Below are 15,798 nucleotides of genomic sequence, written 5' to 3'. Positions count from 1 at the left end.
GGGGGGATTCTTGGCATTTTCTCTTTGCGAGCTAAACTGTTTGCTTTCCTACTGCGATGATTATGATTATGATGGTGATGGTGGTATCGTAAATTGCCTCCAAATGCCGCTAATGAATTTCGAGAACTGGAATGTCCTGCACCAAATATATGTGAATTACTATTGTTGTGTGCCTTATTCTTCTCCTTGATCTCGTCAAACTTAACGGTTACATTAAATAAACCTTGATAGCTTAATTGACTTAATAAACTAAAAGTTGTCTCACTCGTCAAATCTTTTGTATCCCATGAGAATCCAAGCCCGAGATTGTATAATAAATTAATCCATTCATAAGATAAATTAGTATTAAGAATAGTTAAATTTCGGAGTGCAATTTCATCACTTTTCAAAGTAATATCATCTTTTGTTTCACCAACAGAAATCTTGTTCCAATTCCTTAAAAATTTATGCAAATCAGGACATGGTATTGACTCACTATACTCACCGTCAATGTATAAGTTCAACGTGGCATAATTGTCGTATGTTAAAACAAAGTGGATAAATCCTTGGTTTTTGTTAGTATCTTGCAACTTTTGATTGAACGAGTATCGGATTCGTGAGCCATTAATATTATTTTTAATTTCAATTTTAAATTGATTATAATTTATTATTTGTACTTTTAACAACGTCCCGTTGTTTGCATCATCATTAGTTGAACCAGAACTTGACAATGTAAATAATGTAATTGGATCCTCTTTGGAACTATGAAACTGATGATTGATTTTCAACCATGAATGAATAGTAAACACCTTCTTTAACGACAGGTCCTTGTTGAAAGAATAGTTGGTTTGATTCACGACAGATAATAATGGGAACTGGCATTGATACTTGGTATACATTTGATGAAATAACTCCAACAACACCAAATTCGTTTTTGGATTCTTATTACACATCAACTGATTTATCAAAAGTTTAAACTGTTTGTTGTTACATCCAATATCCATAAACAAAATAATCAATCTCATATATTGACTCACAACACTTGGAGTTTGAATTTCTTGTATTGCAAAATCATTTCTAGACTTTAATTTCTTTAAAAATAAATCAATCAATTGATCCAGAACCGGATGCAAAACGTTTTTAATTCTATAAGATAATGAAATCAAACATATTAAGATCTCCAATATAATAACTTTAAAATCATCATCATCATCAAATGCATCTTCTAATTCATTAATAATATTTGCAATATCCGGAACATAATCAAATTCAATCATATCAGCATCAATTATAATATTATCAGAAACTATTGATGATAATGAAGTAAAATCAGTTAATTTATCCAGAAGTTCAACTTGCCAATTGACCAATATATCTTGATCAATACTCAAACTTGGAAAGTTTTGATACATCAAATCAAGAACTTTAAGTTCCTGTTCCTCCCTTGATATTCCTAAACTCATATTCTTTTTGATTGATGATAGATGCTTGGGAAGTGAAAAGAAATGTATAAACTATTGTTGAGATTAAGATAGATTCCCTCTGTTAGTATGCCAATGATATGATTCTGATTAGTCGTTTTGTCTTGAAGTCGTTCTGTTTGTGATTGTCAATTGGGATTTATGGGGCAAAATTCAAAACCTGACAGCCGAAAAGAGTCTCAATTCAAACACAGACAAACTAAACGAAAGAGAGAGAGACAGAGGGAAAAAACACGACATAACCCAGAACGTACGACATCGCGACATTATCGTGTGCTTTTTACATAAACAGTGTCTTCAGATTTCATGCAACTTACTGCAAAAAAAAACCAAGATCAAACAAAATAAGAGTGTGTATCATTTGTTGTGAAAAGAAAAGAAAAGAAAATAAAATAAAAAAAAAAACAGGAAAATTTCAAACTACTTATTGCTCATCTTCATCATTATTAGTCGGCACAGATGTTGTTTCAGTAGCTAGACTAGTTGCATAATCACCTTCGCAGTCGCCTTCGCCATCAGTTTCTATTGGAACAGGAGAGGAAGTAACCTCTTGTCTACCATTACTCTTAATATGAACCAACTTATTGCTATTGCTATCTTTGGAAACTAGTCTTTGTTTACGAACATTATCATTATCAGTATCTTCATTTTCATTTTCATAATCATAATCGTTATCTTCGTCAAAGTTAAACTGAGCATTTCCGGTAGGTGAAGATGTAGATTTTGAGTCTTGAAGTTCATCAAATGGTCTTGATTTTTTAGATGATTCATTGCTATCTGACGACTGTTCTTCTTCTTTCTCTTGATTATTCATTTTTTCTTGCTGTTCAATCAAGTCTTGCTCTATCTTTGTGTATGAATTAACTAAATTGCCAACTTCTTGTAGTATACGCTTTTTGATTTGTAATGCTTCAGTGTATTCATTTCTTCCCTTTTGAAGTAATTCAATGAAATTCTCTCCTCCCAAAATACCATTAGCTATAGAACTTCTTTTACGATAAAACAAAAGATACGCAGAATTGGCAACAACTTCTTCAGGGTTAGGAATCTCTGTAACGCGACTATCATTGAAATAATACCACTTATGATCACGGAAATTCTTTACTGATGCAGTATAATGTCCACCTCCTAGACCACCATAATGGTTATCAACAGCAATTAAATCATAAATACTGTCATCCACGGTGATACTTGGATTGGCAACATATTGACTCATATCCAAACCTTCAATAGGGAAATCAACCAAGACATCGATCTTATCACTAAATGCACGAGCACTGTGGAATCTTTTCAAGTGAATAGTGAGGATATCACCAGTTGACCAAAGCTGAATAGTTTTTGTAGCACGTTTATGATCTTTACAATTTGGACAATACCACAAATCATGTTCACCTAAAACCTCTGGAGTACTGAAACTTTTGAGACAATCTTGCAATGTAATCTTAGCCTTTCTTTGTCTTTCAAAATGAGCTTTGCTTTTTTCTAATTCTTGATTTGGCAAGCTTGGTATATTCTCCCAGGTAGTTAAGGATGCATCACCAAAACAACGTTGGAAAATTTCATTATCCCAATCACACAATAATACAGTATCTTTAGAAATCAAGGTTGATGAAGCTAGATCAGTAGATGAACCATCATCATTACTCTCCATTGGAGAATTTATATTTGAAGGTTTAGTAGAATCAGAATATGTTGAAGGAGGTGGTAATGGAATATTTGCAGTAGAGTCAAACAAGCTACCCAAATTGGCTTCACTTTCTGTTTCCTCATCTGATGAGTTCATCTGCACTGAATTGCTACTTTCACCTCCTAATGAAGCACCAGCTGGTTGCTGAACAGTACGACTAGAATCAGATTGTTTCGAGGTTCTTTCATTATCAACTAATACGAACCCATCAGGCTCTTCAGCAGCTTTCAAACTACCGGTTTCTGATGAATCAGAGGAGGCAATATCTGCTTGGTCAGCCAAATTTTGATTCACTTCATCTACCAATTTATCCATCTCATCGTCTAACTTCTGATAATCTGGATAGTGATAATAGTTTCTTTTCATTTCAGGTAACAGATCTGCCAATTGCTTGAAGTCACTAAATGTTGGCTTATGGGTAGGGACATTTATCACTCTTTCTGCTTGCCTGATTTTGGAACTTTGATTGAAATTATAGCGTCCACGATAATTGGTATTCAACTTTGGACTGTAGTCATGGACATATAAGATCTTGAATCCAAAGTTAGCACCAAGGTAAGGATTAGCTAAAGAAACATCACTGTCATAACCTTCATCATCATCATCTTTGTTATCATCTTCACCATTTGCAGGCAATGCAGGAAAGTCCAGTTTTGTGTAGAATTCCTTTTCTACGAAATCCTGGCAGCTTTTCTTTATCTTATCGTATTCTTCAACCAAATCAATATTCGTTAATAATGAAGCTGTTTCAACCAATTTCTTTCTAATGAACCCAAAACTATTCAAATCCACTTCCTTATTTAAAACAACAAACAAAGGAATACCAAAGAAATTAGCCATTTGATAAGAAGTATCAGCATCTTCCACTGCGTTAAATACTGGAACAATGACGTCGGTTTCCGGATTGTGAGGAATGACATAAACAACCACATCATCAGTGTCTCTTATGATATCACTAATCGGCATAAACTTGTTCTTGCTATAGTCTAATTGAAAATCACTATAAATTGCATTCTGAAACAATTCATAAAGAAACAAGTCCTTAGATGCAACCTTCAAAAAGTTACTAAGATAACCCAATAAATCATCGAAATTTGAAGTTTTGTTTAATTCAACTTCCAACTTCATAATTCTTTTTGGAATTACACCTGGATTTGATAAATCTACTATGGTAAATGTATGATACCACTTCTTACTTATTGGTAATGGCAATGTCAAGTCATTAAATGGATCAAATGTAATGGAAGTCTTTCCACAATCAGGACATATTAACGTCGATTGGTATAACCCGGTAAATAAATCAATTATCACAGAGTCATTTCTTGCTTTGTGTTGATTCCAACAAGTATCTGCTAATCGCATGATTGCTTGTGGATTGTTAATTTCATCATCTTTTAATTCTGGTTTTTCACAGTATGGCTTCTGTTGAATCCTATTCAAATCTTCGTGAAGAGCATCCAATAACCAACTCAATAATTCCTGTGAATCTTGTTGGAGGTAACCAGAAAACATTGACGAATATCTTCCAATTGTGGATTTAAATTCTCTTGGTGCGATGCTAGAGCTATTTTTGGCATGGTCAAAAGCCTGTTTCAACAAAGAACCAAAGGCGTTAGCAACATCACCATGATAACCCAACGGATTATCGGTATTTAACTCCTTTTTATAAATATTGTAGAAAAAATAATAGTTAATTTCTGGTACATGCAAAAGACATTGTAATGCAGAGTTCATATAACATGTATTTCCCAAGTTATTCAAACCCAAATGACCGCCTCCTTGACCCGGATCGTTGTAAGCATCCGAATGAGATAAGATGAATTGGTCAATAGGGAACTCTTCTTGGTTCTTTTCTTTTACTTCAACCATTACCTGGTAAGGTGTATAAATGATGCCTTGGTTTTTTAACTTTTCAGAAAGTAAATTTGGCATAACTAAGCTTTTCTTGGGGATGTCAAAAAAGAAAGTCTGCAATGAAACCAAGAAGGGCAAGTCATTATTCTGAGGATTGATAAACCATATTCTGTAATCCGACATGGACTTACGAGGTGCTTTCAACACCACGTTACGAATAACATCCAATAAATTATAAAAAGTGGCTGTTCTTGAAAGAACTACTGGGATTGGTGCATCATGATGACTAACATGTTGGTGATGAGCATTATGACGATGTCTAAGATAGGTTGGCTGAGTCTTTTTACCTAATTGATGAACCCAGAAAAACACAGGGAATCTTTCAAGCTCATTGAGTCCAGTTTCTGGATTGAAGATAATAGCTCTAAATACAGGTTGTCCCAAAATGCCAAACCATTTCCCCAAATAGTTGAATACTTCTACAGGTACGTGTGCTATCTTTGCTGTTTCCTGTTCATCTTCTGCAAATAAATTTCCATTCTGATCTGTAATTGAATGTAAATCAATTGGACCTAATTCTTGTTTCAAGGTTGAAAAATCTGTAATTGATGAGTTTAAAAATTCATCGAGAAACTTTTCAGGAAGAACACATCTTTCATCTCCTTCTTGAATTGAATCTTTAGCTAATAAATCAGTTATTAACTTTCTTTTGGAAGATAAGTCCGAATCTTCTGAATAATTATCACTAGTGAGAATTATGTCTCCATCTTGCAGCAGTTGTTGTTGTTGTTGTTCATCCTGATGTTGGACGGTACTTTCGGGAATTATTCCTGTTGAGTCGGTATGTTTATCAGGCATAATATGTAATAGATATTAATAGATGATAAAAATGAAAAGTAAAATATTGGAGTAAGATTTATCGAATTTAAGTATGAATTGACATATAAAACAAGTGAAGAATTCGCTCGCAGAGATTTTACATTCTTACTTTTTTTTTTTGCTTTTTTTTTTCCTTCATTTTTTTTCTTCTTCTTCTTTTGCTCGTATTTCTTTGATTGATTGATCGGTGGTGTGAATTGAATAAATTTGATTACAAATACGATTATATTATACAGTAGCAAAATCTGTAGACTGACACGGTTGATATATCATTTTCACCTACACCAATGATAAATAGACAGTAAAAAAATAAGCAAATGAAGGATTGGCAATAATAATAAAGTACGCGTCAGTATGAAAATGATGAGCCAAATTCCATAGATTTCAGCAGACCGCACACACACACACACACACACACACAACTGACGTGTATAATTAGCCAAAAACTCGTCCAGTCCTTTTGTGTCCGATTGCCACCTGAATTTCGGGCAAGACACACGACTCTTCGACAGCTTTTTAATGACACTTCTACAATATGAACTTTACTTTTGATTTTGTATTGTTATTATACATTCTATACCTTTTGGCCTTGTTCTCGGCTTCTCCTTTTACTGATTTCAATGGCTTCTTTTAAAATCTCTAATGTGATTTCACTATTTGGATCACCATTAATTAAACTAATCTTGTTAATGGTTTCATTATTGTTAACTATGGATAATCTCGATACCACAGATGTCTCTTCGGCCTCACCTTCTAAATCACTTAATAAGATAACTTTATCTTCATTTGCAATAACCCCAAAATTACTAGCGATGGCACCGTCTTTTAAGTTTAATGATAATTTGTCATATAATGCTTCATTCAAATCAATATTCAAATTAGCTTTGTTTGTATTAACCAAACCTCTTGTGTTTGATCTACGTGACTTCATAGAAACTTTGGTGGTGAAACTTTCAGATACATAACATCTTGGTAACTTTAATGATTTCAAACTTTCAAGTATAGACAAATAACACAAATCAAACAAGGAGTTGGTTGACGTACTTTGTGAATATACTTTAATATTGGACAATAATACAAACGAGTATGCTTTGTTATGATGACTAGTAAGATTAATATATTGCCATTGTTCAGGGTTCAAGTCAGGATAGTAAATTACTTCTTGGTTATCGTTTTGTTCATCCTTAACAGAAATACCCAAATTCTCAATCTTTAAGCTGTCAGAAGTAATGATTCTATTGTGACGTATAGTGTCAAACAAATCTTGAGATAATATCATTTCTTCATCGGTAGGGGCACCGGATCTACCACGTAATATTTCAACACATGGGTATACAGTTGAATATTCTGGTTGTTTGTTATAAAAATTTTCTGTTATTCCTAAAGTGATTGTATTGATGATAGTAGTTGATCCACTTTTAATGATTGAAGATCCAAACACATTGTCATTATTATCCTGAAATTGAGTAGTGGTTGATACTTCAATTGGCTTGAATTCCGTAAAGTTTCGTAAATTTGGTCTGATACCTATGGATAAATGTCTTTGTAAGGACACGTCAGGTGCAATTCTCGCTAATACTTCTGGAGGAAATGATACTTGTTTTAATTCAGCCATGGTTATTGATTGAGTGGTTGTTGGTACTATTGAGATCGCATCGCTAATTATTTTTCTTGCATGAATTGTGAAAAAACAAAAAAAAAGAAAATGTAGCATTTAAAAAAGTACTGCATATATTCAACACGTGTGATTCACGTGCATCGGATTGATCCGGGTTGTCATTTTCTAGAAATAAATTTTTCTTTAAAAAAAAAATAATCAATCAACCTTTGAAAACCGACGGCCCGATGCAGGACTAATTATTATTTACGTTCCCTTTAAGATAGCATCCCTAGGTCCAACTTTTTTTTTTTAGATTTTTTTTTTTTTTTCATATTAAGTAAAGACAGGTAGGAAAATATCACATGATGGTAATTGGGTAGTGACTAACACAAACCAGATCAAATGAAAGACGTAAAGTGTAATATTTTGAGCTTAATTTCCTCATCTCATCTACTCATCGTTGGTTAACTACAATTTTAAATTGAATAAAATAGAACAGAAGAGGATCATTACGTTTGATTTGAGCCCTTAACTCCTTTAGTTCTTATCATCGAAAAGCGTATCTTGTAAATTTTTTTGTTTTTTGTACGCAAACTTTTTTTTCAGTGGAAAAATATACTGAATTTGATTGAAAAGAGAATGCAATTTATGATTGTTCCACCCCTCATATCAAATTTTTGATACAATAAATTACTGGATTTTCCCCGTTGCAGGAGTCTATTGTTTTATAATTCAAAACCAAAAAAGTCAAGAGAGAGGAGAAACGGAAATTACGTAATTCTCTGGAGATTAGCGTAAAAATATACTTTTACATACGTTAGAGTTTCTCGAAATGAGTCAACGTGCACATGATGGAGATTCTCAATTACCTCATGGGATCTAGTACTGTAATGTAGTTAATAGCCATTGAAAGTCAATAAATGTTAGCTGATTTGACTGAATAAATACGACCAGTAGTATAAAGTATAGGTGGTGAGACTTTACCAGGGGGACAAAGTAGTGATCTTTACCTTCCTTATAAATTGGTTGCCTGTGATTGGTTCCAGATAAACCACAAAAGAAAAATAGATATCGTGCGCATGGTAGCTCTGACCGTCTAATCTTTTGTTCCTCGCTCTCATTTTGAAAGTCCCCACTTTGGATGAACAAGACACAAGGAGACAGGGGAAAAAAATGGTTCAATTTTTATGGGAATTACTTATTAAACACAAAATATTTGAACCTAATATTTGTAAATCATTCAGTTCCATTTGCTACAGTCAACAACAATTGAAGCAAGTAAATTTGTGTAATTATTTCAATTTAAATTTAATTTTTCTTTTTTTGAATCACCCATCTGAACACCACCACCTTCCGGTATGCTTATTTGAATCACCCAGTTTTCCCATAAATTTCACAAGTAATAACTTTTTAACAATTTTTTTTTTCTCTTTTTTTTTTTTTTCTCTTCTCTTTTTACTTACTTTCTTTTCCTTATATATCATTATATTAACGAAGGTAGTGGAAGGTGTATTGATTATATATTTATTTCAATTATTCTTATTTACTTTAGTATCTATTTCACAAAAGAGAAGAAAAATTCTGTGTTTATATTATACTCACTAGAAACTCCTATCTACCGAATTCAAGAAAAAACAAAATCTATTTAACTGTAACTTGGAACTATATCCATTCCTAAATTATCTTACTTCTACATATCCACCTAGACATATACATAGTTAAATGAGTCCAACCTCATCTTACTTGCCAGAAGAAGAATTCAGCACAACAAATGTTTACAACTACGACGAAGTTCCTGAGAATAAATCTTGGGCTTCAGCTTTACCAATCGCTAAAGGTTTATATAACCCAGAGTTAGAAAAAGATGCTTGTGGTGTCGGTTTTACTTGTCACTTGAAAGGTGTCCCATCTCATAAAATTGTTTCTGATGCCAAACACTTGTTGTGTAACATGACACACAGAGGTGGTGAATTAAACCCAAACGATGGTGATGGTGCTGGTTTATTATCATCAATTCCACACAGATTCTTGAAAAGAGAATTCCAGTACTACTGCAACATCGAATTACCTCCAAAGGGTCAATATGGTGTTGGTAATGTTTTCTTTAAGAAAGACGATGCCGTTTTTGATAAATCTAAGAAAACTTTTGAAAATATCGCTGACTCCTTGGGTTTGAAGGTTTTGGCATGGAGAGAGGTCCCTCATGATTCCTCTATTTTGGGTGCCGCTGCTTTATCTAGAGAACCATATATTTTACAACCAGCCGTTGTTTACAAGGAAACATGGGGTCAAGATATTTCTGAAGAAGAATTTGATTCCAAACACAAAAAAGATTTCGAAAAGAGATTGTTCATTTTGAGAAAGCAAGCTTCTCATACCATCGGTTTACACAATTGGTTCTACATATGTTCGCTTTCCAACAAAACCATTGTTTACAAAGGTCAATTGGCTCCAAAACAAGTTTATTCTTACTATCATGATTTAGTTAACGCTGAATATGAATCCCATTTTGCATTAGTTCATTCTCGTTTCTCCACCAACACTTTCCCATCTTGGGATAGAGCTCAACCATTGAGATTAGCTGCCCATAATGGTGAAATCAACACCTTGAGAGGTAACAAGAACTGGATGAGAGCTAAAGAAGGGGTTATGAAATCTCAATTGTTTGGTGATGAAATGGACAAATTGTTCCCAATCATTGAAGAAGGTGGTTCTGATTCCGCTGCTTTTGATAATGTTTTGGAATTGTTGGTCATTAATGGTGTCGTTTCATTACCAGAAGCTGTGATGATGATGATTCCAGAAGCTTGGCAGAATGATTCATACATTGACCCTAAAAAGAAGGCTTTCTACGAATGGGCTGCATGTTTGATGGAACCATGGGATGGTCCAGCTTTATTCACTTTTGCTGATGACAGATATTGTGGTGCCAACTTGGATCGTAATGGTTTGAGACCATGTCGTTACTACGTTCTTGATGATGACCGTATTATCTGTGCTTCAGAAGTTGGTGTCATTGAAGTCCAACCAGAAAAAGTTTTACAAAAGGGCAGATTGCAACCAGGTAAAATGTTGTTAGTCGATACCAAAGAAGGTCGTATCGTTGATGACAAGGAATTAAAGAGCAGAGTCTCTTCCAAATACGACTTCAAATCTTGGGTTTTAGCCAACATGATCACCTTGCAAGACTTGAATGAGAAATTGGCATCCAGAAGCATTGATGTTGCTTCTAAACCAGTTGATACTTCCGTCAACATCCAATCTGATCCAAGATTAATTGCTTCCGGTTATTCTCACGAACAACTTTTGTTTGTTTTGGCTCCTATGGCTGAAGGTAACGAAGCTTTGGGTTCTATGGGTAACGATAATGCGTTGGCTTGTATTTCAGAACAACCAAAGTTATTATACGAATACTTCCGTCAATTGTTTGCTCAAGTTACCAATCCACCAATTGATCCAATTAGAGAAAAAATTGTCATGTCTTTGGAATGTTATGTTGGTCCTCAAGGTAACTTATTGGAAATGAAACCAAACCAATTGAATAGATTGTTGTTGAAATCTCCAATTTTGACTAATTCAGAATTATTGGCAATTAAACACATTGAAACAGTTTATCCATCATGGTCTGTTGCCAACATTGACATTACTTTTGATAAATCTGAAGGTATTCAAGGTTATATTAACACCATTGACAGAATCTGTCAAGCTGCTTCTAGAGCAATTGCTGATGATAATCAAATTATCATTTTAAGTGACGCCAACACTGGCCCAGAAAGATTACCAATCTCCGCTTTGATTGCAGTTGGTGCTGTTCACCATCATTTGGTTAGACAAAAGCAACGTTCCAAGGTTGCACTTATCATTGAAACTCAAGAAGCTAAAGAAGTTCACCATGCCTGTTGTTTGGTTGGTTATGGTGCCGATGGTATTAATCCATACTTGGCCATGGAAACTTTGGTTAGAATGAAACAACAAGGTTTATTAAAGAATGAAGCCCTTACTGAAGAAAAAATCATCTCGAACTATAAATCTTCCATTGATGCTGGTATCTTGAAGGTTATGTCCAAGATGGGTATTTCTACTTTGGCTTCTTATAAAGGTGCTCAAATTTTTGAAGCTTTGGGTATCGACAACTCAGTCATTGATAGATGTTTTGCTGGTACTGCTTCCAGAATCAAGGGTATTACTTTTGAATATATTGCTCAAGATGCCTTCACTTTGCATGAAAGAGGTTATCCATCCAGAGAAACCATCAAACCAGTTGGATTACCAGAAACCGGTGAATACCACTGGAGAGATGGTGGTGATGCCCATATCAATGACCCTGCTGCTATCGCCTCCTTGCAAGATGCTGTTCGTAACAAGAATGAGAGAGCTTATGAAGCCTATGCCAAAAAGGAAAACGAAGCTGTTCGTAACTGTACTTTACGTGGGTTGTTAGACTTTGATTTTGAATCATCATCTGAAGTTCCAATTGACCAAGTTGAACCATGGACAGAAATTGTTCGTCGTTTTTTCACTGGTGCCATGTCCTATGGTTCTATCTCTATGGAATCACATTCCACATTGGCCGTTGCTATGAACAGATTGGGTGGTAAATCCAACACTGGTGAAGGTGGTGAAGATGCTGCCAGATCTATTGTCAGAGACAATGGTGACACCATGAGATCAGCTATTAAACAAGTTGCCTCAGGTAGATTTGGTGTCACTTCATACTATTTGGCTGATGCCGATGAATTGCAAATCAAAATGGCTCAAGGTGCTAAACCAGGTGAAGGTGGTGAATTGCCAGGTCATAAAGTTTCTGTTGAAATTGGTAAAACTAGACATTCCACTCCAGGTGTTGGTTTGATTTCTCCACCACCACATCATGATATTTACTCAATTGAAGATTTGAAACAATTGTTGTATGATTTGAAATGTGCTAATCCAAGAGCAAGAACTTCTGTCAAGTTGGTTTCAGAAGTTGGTGTTGGTATTGTTGCTGCTGGTGTTGCCAAAGCCGGCTCAGAAAACATTTTAGTTTCTGGGGGTGATGGTGGTACTGGTGCTGCCAAATTGACTTCGATCAAGTATGCTGGTTTGCCATGGGAATTGGGTTTAGCCGAATCTCATCAAACTTTAGTTTTGAATGACTTGAGAGGTAGAGTTATTTTGCAAACTGATGGTCAAATCAGAACTGGTAGAGATATTGCCATTGCTTGTTTATTGGGAGCTGAAGAATGGGGTTTTGCTACTTCTCCATTGATTGCCATGGGTTGTATCTATATGAGAAAATGTCATTTGGGTACTTGTCCAGTTGGGATTGCTACTCAAGATCCAGAATTGAGAAAGAAATTCGAGGGTACTCCAGAACATGTCATCAATTTCTTCTACTATTTGGCTAATGATTTGAGAAAATTCATGGCTAAATTGGGTTTCAGAACTATTAATGAGATGGTTGGTAGAACTGAAAAATTGAAAGTTAGAGAAGATTTCAGAACTACCAAGAATGCAAACATTGACTTGTCTCCAATTTTGACTCCTGCCCATACTATTAGACCAGGTGTTGCCACTCATTGTGTTAGAAAACAAGATCACAAGTTGCACATTAGAGTTGATAACAAATTGATTGATGAATCTGAATTGACCTTGGCTAAAGGTTTGCCTGTCACTATTGACTGTGAAGTTGTCAACACTGATCGTTCCTTGGGTACTACATTGTCATACCGTGTTTCCAAGACTTTTGGTGAAAATGGTTTACCACATGATACTATTCATGTTAATGTTACTGGTTCCGCTGGTCAATCATTTGGTGCCTTTTTAGCATCTGGTGTCACTTTGGAATTGGAAGGTGATGCTAATGATTACATCGGTAAAGGTTTATCTGGTGGTAGAATTATTGTTTACCCTCCAAAGGAATCTAAATTCAAAGCCGAAGATCAAATCATTGCTGGTAACACTGCTTTCTTTGGTGCTACTTCTGGTTCTGCCTTTATCAGAGGTATTGCTGCTGAAAGATTTGCCGTTAGAAACTCTGGTGCCATTATTGTTGCTGAAGGTACTGGTGACCATGGTTGTGAATATATGTCTGGTGGTAGAGTTGTCATTTTGGGTTCCACTGGTAGAAACTTTGCTTCTGGTATGTGTGGTGGTATTGCCTATGTTTTGGACATGGCCCAAGACTTTAGTGATAAAGTTAATAAAGCCCAAGTTGAATTATCCCAAGTTACCGAGACTGAAGAAATTGCTTTCTTGAGAAATTTGATCGAAGACCACCGTCATTACACTGGTTCTGAAGTTGCTGACAGTATTTTGAATGATTTCAACAGATACTTGCCAAGATTTGTTAAAGTCTTACCAAATGATTATAAGAAGGTTTTGGAAAAGGAAAAGCAATTAGCCCAAGAAGCAAAGAACAAGGAATTAAGCAGTTTCTTGAAATCTATCAAGGAGGACCCAGAAGCTGATGTTACCAATGGTGAAGCATACAAGATCAAAAAGGGACATGTTCACAAACCTTCCAACAAACAAGAACCAAAAGTTGCTGATGTTGAAGATACTATTTTCAACACTGAATTTGAAAAGAAGGCTCCAGTCAAATTAGATAAACTCAGAGGTTTCATGAAGTACAAGCGTAGAAATGAAAAATACAGAGAAGCCAAATCAAGAACCAAGGATTGGAAAGAAATGACTTCTAGATTAACCAAAGAAGAATTGAAATATGAAACTGCTAGATGTATGGATTGTGGTGTTCCATTCTGTACTTCTGATACTGGTTGTCCAATTTCCAACGTTATTCCAAAATGGAATGAATTGGTTTTCAATGACAGATGGTATGATGCTTTGCAAAGATTAATGATGACCAACAATTTCCCAGAATTCACTGGTAGAATTTGTCCAGCTCCATGTAATGGTGCTTGTGTTTTGGGTATTAATGAAGATCCAGTGAATATTAAATCTGTTGAATGTGCCATTATTGATCATGGTTTTGAACAAGGTTGGATTAAACCAAATCCACCATCTCACAGAACTGGCAAGACAGTTGCTGTTATTGGTTCTGGTCCAGCTGGTTTGGCTGCTGCCGATCAATTGAATAAAGCTGGTCATTCTGTTACCGTTTATGAAAGAAGTGATAGACCAGGTGGTTTGTTGATGTACGGTATTCCAAATATGAAATTGGACAAAGGAATTGTCAAGAGAAGAACTGATTTGTTGGCTGCTGAAGGTATTGAATTTGTTTGTAACACTACTGTTGGTGAAGATGTCACTGTTTCTGAATTGAAATCTCAATTTGATGCAGTTGTCTTTGCTGTTGGTTCTACTATTCCAAGAGATTTAAAGATTCCAGGAAGAGAATTGAAAAACATTGGTTTTGCCATGCAATTGTTGCATTCCAACACCAAGGCCTTGTTAGAAGATCAATTGGAAGATATTAGAAAGACTTTAGAAGGTAAGAATGTTGTTGTTATTGGTGGTGGTGATACTGGTAATGATTGTTTGGGTACCTCAACCAGACATGGTGCTAAATCAGTTACCAACTTTGAATTGTTACCACACCCACCAAATGCCAGACCAAAGGACAATCCATGGCCACAATGGCCAAGAATCTTCAGAGTTGATTATGGTCATACTGAAGTTGCTGCTCATTATGGTAAGGATCCAAGAGAATATTCCATCTTATCTAAAGAATTTGTTGGTGATGAAGAAGGTAATGTTAAAGGTATCAAAACTGTTAGAGTTGAATGGAAACGTTCTGATTCAGGTGCTTGGCAAATGGCTGAAGTTCCAGGTAGTGAAGAATTTTTCCCAGCTGATGTTGTTTTATTATCTATGGGTTTTGTTGGACCAGAATCCGATAATTTAGAAGTTGAAAAAACCAAGAGAGGTACTATTACTACTATTGATCCAAATGTTTACAAAGTTGATAGAAACGATAATGTTTTTGCTGCTGGTGATTGTAGAAGAGGTCAATCATTAGTTGTTTGGGGTATTCAAGAAGGTCGTCAATGTGCTAGAGAAGTTGATGAATATTTAATGGGTTCAACAAGATTACCAGGTAATGGTTCTGTTGAACAAAGAAACTACAAGTTGTTAGAAGAATTAGCTGAAAAGATTTAGAGATAATAATTGTTATTATCTACCATGTTGTAAAATGTTGTATACTAGTTTTAAATAAATGTAAGATAATGTTTTAATTTCAGAGAACTCGTAGAGAGAAAACATGGGTGAATTTGGGGCTAATTTTCAAATTTTGCTTTGGGAAACTGATCGTTTAAGATCGCGATAGGCAGAGGGGGACAGAATAAAAATAAATGAAGGCAACAAATTTCCAATTT

General features: G+C 35.0%; 5 protein-coding genes across 5 annotated transcripts; 2 read left to right on the top strand and 3 right to left on the bottom strand. All coding sequences in view use genetic code 12, as the record gives it.

Moving 5' to 3' along the window:
* Nucleotides 1-2: 2 nt before the first annotated feature.
* CTRG_04238 (uncharacterized protein) lies at nt 3-1,442 on the bottom strand (the record flags this gene model as incomplete). Its single annotated transcript, XM_002549895.1, has 1 exon — nt 3-1,442. A coding segment is annotated over one exon (1,440 nt), but the record flags the coding sequence as incomplete, so codon positions are not given.
* Nucleotides 1,443-1,884: 442 nt separating this feature from the next.
* On the bottom strand, nt 1,885-5,859 carry CTRG_04237 (putative ubiquitin-specific protease; the record flags this gene model as incomplete). The annotated part of the gene is made up of 1 exon (XM_002549894.1): nt 1,885-5,859. The coding sequence occupies one exon, from the start codon at nt 5,857-5,859 to the stop codon at nt 1,885-1,887; it is 3,975 nt and encodes a 1,324-aa protein (XP_002549940.1).
* Nucleotides 5,860-6,454: 595 nt separating this feature from the next.
* CTRG_04236 (exosome non-catalytic core subunit) lies at nt 6,455-7,594 on the bottom strand (the record flags this gene model as incomplete). Its single annotated transcript, XM_002549893.1, has 1 exon — nt 6,455-7,594. One exon carries the CDS (start codon nt 7,592-7,594, stop codon nt 6,455-6,457), a length of 1,140 nt encoding a protein of 379 aa, XP_002549939.1.
* Nucleotides 7,595-8,653: 1,059 nt separating this feature from the next.
* Nucleotides 8,654-9,085, top strand: CTRG_04235 (uncharacterized protein; the record flags this gene model as incomplete). Its single annotated transcript, XM_002549892.1, has 1 exon — nt 8,654-9,085. The coding sequence occupies one exon, from the start codon at nt 8,654-8,656 to the stop codon at nt 9,083-9,085; it is 432 nt and encodes a 143-aa protein (XP_002549938.1).
* A 117-nt stretch (nt 9,086-9,202) lies between these two features.
* GLT1 (glutamate synthase (NADH)) lies at nt 9,203-15,580 on the top strand (the record flags this gene model as incomplete). The annotated part of the gene is made up of 1 exon (XM_002549891.1): nt 9,203-15,580. One exon carries the CDS (start codon nt 9,203-9,205, stop codon nt 15,578-15,580), a length of 6,378 nt encoding a protein of 2,125 aa, XP_002549937.1.
* Between the last annotated feature and the right edge of the window lie 218 nt (nt 15,581-15,798).

This window comes from Candida tropicalis (genome assembly GCF_000006335.3).
Source record: "Candida tropicalis MYA-3404 genomic scaffold supercont3.5, whole genome shotgun sequence".
Lineage (NCBI taxonomy): Eukaryota > Fungi > Ascomycota > Pichiomycetes > Serinales > Debaryomycetaceae > Candida > Candida tropicalis.
This window is presented reverse-complemented; position numbering and strand designations above follow the sequence as displayed.